This window comes from Diplotaxodon limnothrissa, linkage group LG2 (assembly GCF_057381915.1).
Source record: "Diplotaxodon limnothrissa isolate DT_005_m linkage group LG2, D_limnothrissa_male_GT1.1, whole genome shotgun sequence".
In the NCBI taxonomy this organism is placed as follows: domain Eukaryota; kingdom Metazoa; phylum Chordata; class Actinopteri; order Cichliformes; family Cichlidae; genus Diplotaxodon; species Diplotaxodon limnothrissa.
In genome coordinates, this window is record NC_140597.1 from 23,397,220 (window position 1) to 23,405,342 (window position 8,123).

General features: G+C 44.7%; 1 protein-coding gene across 1 annotated transcript in view; it reads right to left on the reverse strand.

Moving 5' to 3' along the window:
- The window catches only part of nrg2b (neuregulin 2b), a 72,696-nt gene extending 65,140 nt beyond the window's left edge, over window positions 1-7,556 (reverse strand). Inside the window, exon 1 of the mRNA XM_085368443.1 lies at window positions 7,145-7,556. Within this exon, the coding sequence (XP_085224569.1) occupies window positions 7,145-7,556 (412 nt within the window). The remainder of the gene's footprint in view (window positions 1-7,144) is intronic.
- Between the last annotated feature and the right edge of the window lie 567 nt (window positions 7,557-8,123).

Sequence of the window (8,123 nt, forward strand, 5' to 3'; positions counted from 1 at the left end):
AAGCACTTGGCGACATTGGGAAGGAAAAACTCCCTTTTAATAGGAACAAACCTCCAGGAAAACCAGGCTCAGGGAGGGGCAGCCATCTGTTGTGACCGATTGGGGATCAGGGGAGGAAGACAGAACAGTCACTGGGAAACCACTGATTTGCCATAGTCGTAGGATGGTTGCTTTATTGCTTTTTTAAAAAAAAAAAAAATACCCCAGCTAGCCTATGGCAGTTACGGAGCCATAGCTTAGTTTAATGATGTCCATCCATCCATCCATCCATCCATCTTCTTCCGCTTATCCGGGGCCGGGTCGCAGGGGCAGCAGCCTAAGCAGGGAAGCCCAGACCTCCCTCTCCCCAGCCACCTCCTCCAGCTTGTCCGGGGGAACACCAAGGTGTTCCCAGGCCAGCCGAGAGATATGATCTCTCCAGCATGTCCCAGATCTGCCCTGGGGCTAGAGCTGGGCGATATATCGAGTTTTTAAAACATATCGATATATTTTTATACGAGATATAAGATGTGACAATATCGTTTATATCGATATAGTCTATGTTACGTTATAATTATACTTGTGGAGCCGCAAGTTTGCCTCTCTTTCGTCCACTTTCGTCTTTACGCAACGTTACTCGGCCTCGCCTCTCCTTCACTGAACACAAGTCCCCCTCCTCCCCCATCGCTTCACCTGCAGGAAGCGACAAGACGGACACGGCAAATCTCCGTTAACGAGTTAGTGCGCATCGCCCCGTGCGTGGCGCTGGACGGCGTCAACGTGTTAGCTAGCTAACCACGCTAACGAGCTAACCACGCTAACGCCATGCAGCCCAGAGGTGCTGCACGGACTAAAATCCTTTCATTTTCTCAAAAGTTGACAGCGCGCCTTATGTATGAATTCTGGTTGTGCTTGATGGCCGCGAACCGATTTTATGTGGTACACGGCGCTCAGCAATCTGTCAAAAAATGTTTTAGTACGACTTTAGTAAGCTACGGAGCTGCACCGCTTGATGGATTGTCGGAGCATTACGGCTGAGCCTCGCGGAGTGATACGTACTGTGCTTCAACGTAATATTACCCTACTGTGTATAAGGACCATAAATGGCACCTGTTATGAGACGTGGTTACGAAGAGGATTTCAAACTCAATGCTGTCAGTCACGCAGTAGAAGTTGGGAACAGAGCAGCTGTGAAATCTGTCTTTGTTATTGTGCTCAGCGTCTTTTAGTTTACATTTTGACTGCACAATTGTGAGCTTTTTGTTATGCACAAAAACAACATTGTTTTCTTTTATTTATGGAGCATTATTATTTAATAAATGCTCATAATTTATTTTTGAGTAAATTTTATGTACATCTGCTCTATGTTAATAAAAGTGCCTGTGTGACATCTGGGACACAGCTTTGACTAAGAACTCTCTTTTTGTTCTTACTTTATGGCTTTAAAAAAATATATCGAGATATATATCTTATATCGCCATCCAGCTAAAAAATATCGAGATATGAATTTTGGGTCATATCGCCCAGCCCTACCTGGGGCCTCCTCCCAGTGGGACATGCCCGTATAGACTGTATATAAAAGATGATCATAGATAGCCACCTTGATATCCCCCTTTGGTTTTTAAAGTCAGCATCTCATTTTGTTAATTTTGTTGTCGGCACTGCACATAACAAGCAAATGTGGATCTCTGAGAAAGCAAAGACACTGAAGCCTCATTCAGTAGCGATGTCAATCAAAGTGTAGCCACACCCTACAGCACACCCTGCTCTATTGTCTGCTTCGACTATACATGAAATAACAGTATACAAAACAAACATTGTGTTGTATTCAGTAAATTTTTACAACCTGATCAGTCTCCCCCTGCTGGCCATTAAAAAAAATGACTTTCTCATTGGAATCACTTTTCAGACCCGAAAGCTATATCGACACTTTTTTTTTACAACCTACAGAACCTAATTGACAGAAAATCCAGTGTATGTCTGAGAGCAGCATCACATTTGTGGTTTCAGCACACAATATGTGCTGGATACAGGTTTTTGATTTTGGTCTCCTAACAGTCAGGAGAAGAAACATTCACCGTCACTGCTTTACAATGTAACTTTTCCTGCAAGCACTAATTTCTGTCCTTGCATGTGTTAAACACTCGAGTGAGTAAAGGACAACGCAGCAGTATTTCTGCCGTATCAAAATGAACCATTTTCAGACATTTCCACTAAAATAAAAGTACCCACTGAACTTCTCGCTCTTTCTTATTCGTTATGTGGGTAAAAGGCCCGGCTATTACTGAAACTTTTACAGTATCAGTTACTACCGCATCTCTTTGTAGTGCCAGAGCTAAAGATCACTGCCTTTGCTTCCTTCTCTCTCTTTCTCTCCTCCTCTGTGTGGCTGACTGACAGAAGGGCAGCATAAGCTGAACCGCACACTCCAGCTACAGTCAGCTACAGCAGGAGAGAGAGAGGGAGAGCATGAGGCATGAGGTATGCAGCATTAGATACAGCATCACTGACAGGAGCATGTTTGGGCATCAGATAAAGCTATTTTAGGACGAAACTGTCAATGCATCTCAAAAGACGTGCCAACAGAAATGATCAGAGAAGACCTACATTACGCTGCAGCCTGTCTGGGATGTCAGATGGGATTGGTTTTGCAGTTTTTGAAGAGGGGTAGTGTGAGCAGTCCACACGCCTAAGTCGTTTACACAGAATAAAAAAGGGAGACGTCGGTGAGGGAGAGACGCTGGATGCAGACATACATGTAACTCAGCATCTGTTCAAAGGAAGTTTGTACTCCACTCTTTCACATTAAATGCTGAAACTTAAACATTGCAGCTATTGCCACTGAAACTGTTCAGTTCTGCAAACCTCTGTGTAAATAAGCCCCAATCCAGCTGTGGGCTGAGCTGAAGTGGGAGAAGAGGAGAGCTTATTGGAGCAGCTATGGCAGACTCAATAACATAAATAGTAAGAGAGAACCCAGTCGGTCCTGCCATTTAATCAACATTGGCTCTGCTTTTGGAAGATGGCTCTGCTATCTTTTATGGTGCACGAAGATTTACTGTCTCATAATTTCTCTCACAGCGAGGGATCTGTGCTCCTGCCTTTAAACGTTCGCTGGTACAAAGTCTGAATTAAACCTCGACAACCACTTCCCTAAAAAGACTTTAACTTGTCATTTATTTAATTGCCTGCATTACAGTCAGAAATGGGCACATCATGTGGATTCCACATATTCGTTGTAGCCAGAAATACCAAGAAGTGTGTAAAATTCAGCACATCGCTGCGGCTGGCACCGGTAGCCTGGACATGAGTAACCTAGCTGAACAATGTAGCTGGAACACCTGCTCTGTCTTTGTTTTGCTTTATAGCACTAAGTGTCAAACAGACCCAGAACAAATGAATACAGTAAATGCTTATACAGTAATGTGGTGGTATGTTAGTGAATGCCTGCCTGGATTCTAGCTTTCACATATACGTCAGAGACATCTTGTCGTGGCAGATTAAACCCCTGACAAGTGTGATAAGTGTTGCCCTCTGAAACTAACTGTGCCACCCAGCAGATAGCAGCATAAAGGAAATATAGTGTGGGATCATCGTTTGCATCTGCTCCCATTCTTCTCCGAAAATGTAACTACTTATCAGATACTCTTGCTGTCAGTTTGCTGCTGTCTGTTTTTATTGCACAAAAAAATCTCTGTAAAAAACAACATCATCAGCTAGTATCAGCAAAACTCATAAGCCTGGTGCAACCCACAGCTTTATTAGCTATGCTATTGAAAACCTAAAGCCCAAAGCCCTTTTGGATCCCATCATGCTGACAGACAGGGGTAAGGGTGTGTATAAAAGTGTTTGGCTGTGATTGGCTGCCTTCCTTTAGACTTGCTTTTGGATTGGTGTCCGCAGACACACCCCTTGCTAACCCACTTGTCAGCTGCCATTTCTCCTGTCTTCAGTGAAACTTTGCAAGCACCTTTGCTTGCACATCTCCAGCCTCACTGCTGGCTGTGAGTCCTGCTCCGTCGTAACTCATTTGCAGGCGACACTGACATTACTGCATTCACCCAGTGAAAAACATCACCACAGCCAGCAAGCTACAACTAAGGAGAACTTTTGGCCAGTGAGCAGCAGTTTCCTTGAAGGTTTCTATGTTTGAGCGCATACAAGCAGACATGTGAAACCCATCTGACTCCACGCTGCAGGTTGGTGCTGTTAGAGCCACAAGTGTTTCGATAGTCTGACTTTTATTTTGTAAAGTTGTCTCTGTACATCGCCACAGTTGTCTTTAAATTAAACAATCCACATATGCCTCAAGAGTAGCTTTCACTTTTAACACTTTTAAGCTTGAACCATGAAGTAATTCAGATAATTCAAAATTCTTGTAAATAGAGTGTTTATTGAACTATCTGACAAGTTTAAATTAAATATAAATGCATATATATGAGTTTTGATTTGTATCATATTTGCTACATCTGACTTTGTTAAAAATCTGGTGCTTAAAAATGTACTGTGTACTTTATTGTGTTTTTTCAAAGGGGGAAAAAATCACACTGGTGATGCAGAGGTCTCAAAAACTCACAAAACTCACTCTCACTAGCTTCAAAGTACTTTGAGAAACCACTGAACCGTCAGTGAATTTCTTCTTTATAAAAACATATCAAATGGTTGATTTGGCCACTCTGCAAGTGTTTGCTAACTCTCTGATGCATTTTTTTTGTGGTTTTTTCAGCCTAATGATGGCCTCCTTCGCTTACATTTGGTGACTTAAACTGCAAATCCACCAGGCCATGAAACTGTGTGTTAGTCAGCTGTTCAGTTACGTTCAACCTCTGTATAAAGATAACTGTAATTCCTAAACTGTTATTGCAATACTTTTGTTAAACCCTCTGAATTAAATCAGAAAGCTCGACTTGATGTAAAATCCACTGTGGTGGCGTACAGGGGTGTATGATCTGAACTGTGTAATATTTTGTCTGTTTTAAATCAGGTCCTAAATCAACTTCACCGCAGCAGATTTTATAAAGCTTTAAGGCTACTGCACTGTCAATAAAAAATATACGTGTTTCTTTAACCTCTCGTTAACCTCTCATATATTCCACTCGTGTGTCAATCTCATCCAGTCCTGGAAAAGAAACAAAATTGATGAGGGACGTAACGGAAACAGTGGACATTCAGAGACTACGAGTTGCTACGGTGAATCTATAGTGTCGCCACACACTCTGGAGAGTCTAATTAGGTTGGGGTTCTTCATGTAATTTAGGCTCTTATTGTGTGTGTAGTTGTCGTGTGAGCCTCTGCGTGCGCGCACTTATGCTACTCATGTTGAGAGAACGTAGATCTGTTTGGACAGTCACACTCCGGAGACTCAACTTTCTTATACATGGACACAAACGCAGGCCTCACTTATGTCGTGAGGACTAAATCAGCCCTAGATGAATCGCCATCATGTGGAGCAACATACTTTAGGTTGAAGGTGAGGTTAGGTGGAGGTTTAGGGCAAATATAGTTGTCGTGGTTAACAACAGAGAATAGGTCAGTGTAATGTCCTCTGGAGACATGGAGACACATCAGCGCGTGCGAGAATGTGCGCACACATGAGAGGTGAATCAGCTCATAAGTGGGTATCTCCTCTCCTGAGCTTATCCCTGCCTGGAAAATGTGTTCAGACTGATTGCAACAGCACTGTCATTAATAAATGACTGGATAATTTTAGCATGTCATGGAGGTAAAAATAGAACCTCCATGCACCCTTTGTTGAGACATCTGAGCTAACTCCTGTTAGGCTGCAACACTACAGATACACAGACACACAAGCCTGGAAAATAAATGTCACATTTTAAGATTACATGTTTCTAAAGGTTTTTTTGTTTGTTTTTTTAAAACCCTCATTTTTTAAAAAGGAGACCCTTAAAAGGTTTTACGCTGGTGCTCATTTGAGAGAAATGCGTGGCTCTCACTGAAGATCTTATTCTCTATTTTAGAGGCTGAATTACTACTTCCTGTCTTTGTAGTTCTTCGCTTCATGGCTGCCAGATGCTTTAACAATAACTGAGGCTATTGTAGTTACAGCTTCTCAAAGGCAGCGAAGCATGTCAGTGCTGAAAACAAAGGTGCAGTGGCTCACAAAGAACATTCAGCCAAAAAAAAGAAACTCATTATTGTGTTTTTAAGCGTTATGTTCAAAGTAGATTGAATATACATTACAACATTCATAAGTCACACCATGTGAGGTCATAACTGAGCTGAAGCTGATTTCCAGAGCTCTGCTGTAGAGGGGGGAAAGGCTTTTCCATTATCTTAAAGAAATAAACAGCAATAATAAAATAAAGAGAGACAAAAAGTGCAGACTATCAAACTTGTGGCCCTCTCTGGTTAAACTCCCCAGAACAAAGGGCCACCGCAGCCTCTGTTGTTTGTAGAGACAAGAACAAACCACGATTTTTTTTTTAAATGTTAAAAACTGGCAGCAAGTTTTAGAGATTTTAAACTGCCATCACCGCCCACGTACTGTCACTGCAGTCCACACAGACACTGTGGAGACTTTCGCCACAATTTCTGAAGGAGAAAAAAAAGGCGTCAGATGTGACAGATCTAACACTGGCTGAAGGCTCCGATGCAAAGTTTGGAAAGGAGGTTAGTTCAAGACGAGGCTGCTGTCCCCGATTCCCATCACATTCTGGGCCTAACTTTCTGCCTCACTCACACAGGAGCGACACGACAAGAAGAGCCGCTGGCTTTTCCGCCGGTGCGTTTCACCTTAACGCAGCACATGTAGGCTACCGTGAGGATGACACGATGCAGGTCCTGGGCTTCATGCTGGCGTTTGGGTCATAACCGGTGGAGAGGGAGGAGGGTGGTGGTGGTTACTTAGGTTTAACTAACCATCTCTCATTTTTTATTTTTTATTTTTTGGACACACAGACAGATTACGCGACACACACACATTCCCCTGACATGCCTCTCATATATTATGGGTGACCGGGTTATGGAAAACTGAGGTGTCAATCGCTCATATGTGTGTGTGTACGCTGACACACTGTATGGACTGGGAACGTGCATGCGCAGCCAGAGTGCTGGATGTCTCCCTTACATCACCATGGCAGTTTCAGTGGCCCTTATAGTGCGCTGTGAGTGGATGGCAGGTATGAGGGAAAAGCCTTAAACTTACCGCAGTCCTCGCACAACACTCTCTCAACATCCTTCTTCGACTCCGGCTCGCTGGCGTCCACGGGGGCGTACGATGCCTTGAATACCAAGGGCTCGGCGGTGGGGTCCATGAAAAAGATATATCTGTGGTCCTTCTCCACCGTGGTGCACGGGGCCTCGGAACCGAAGTCCCCGACGGTCACGAGCTGCTCCCTCTCGAGGCCGCCGCTGTTGACGGGCCACACATCCAGCACCTTGACATTCACGCTGTAGGGCTCCCGGGAGGAGACGTTCTCCGGGGAGGAGCGCACCTCGCCCTCGATGACCACGGCTGATCTGTACGCCTGGTCCTGGAGGGAGTTGAGACTCGGGGCGTAACAGGCGAAGGAGACCCCGATGACCAGCATGGAGAAATGCACTGGATCAAGCCTCATGCCGTCAGCCTGTGCTGTGCTGCAGTGCTGCTGGGCGGCGGAGCGAGCTGGAAGAGAGAGACGGCGGCGAACGGGCTCCGGCAGAGCAGGCAGGGCAGAGCGGCAGACCTTGTGGAAGTGTCCATGCCATCTGTGTCTGCCACTGCTTTCCCCATACGGCTGCTGGCGTCGGATGGGGGGGACACAGCAGCCTAGGAACCGGAAACGGCCCGCTTCTGCATGCTTAAAAATGTGATTGCTGCATTCTCCTTCACCAACCACCCTCCCCCCTCTTATCTCCCCTTTTCCTGAAAGGCAAAACAAGACTCGTAAATTAGTCTCCTCTCGAATCCAGGGCTGAAACCTCTCTTTCTCTCTCTCGCTCTCTCTCTCTCTCTCTCTCCAGCTAATAGGCTAGCATCGCATGGGTGGGCGCATTGCCTCTTTGGAAAGAAAAAAAAAGCGACTTGCGCGTACAGGGGAATCACAAGAAATGATATGCTGTGCTCCACGCACACGCAGTATCGGCTCCTTTATCCACTTATATATCGTCAAGAGTCCCAGTGTTGCAAATCCGTTAGTCAGGAA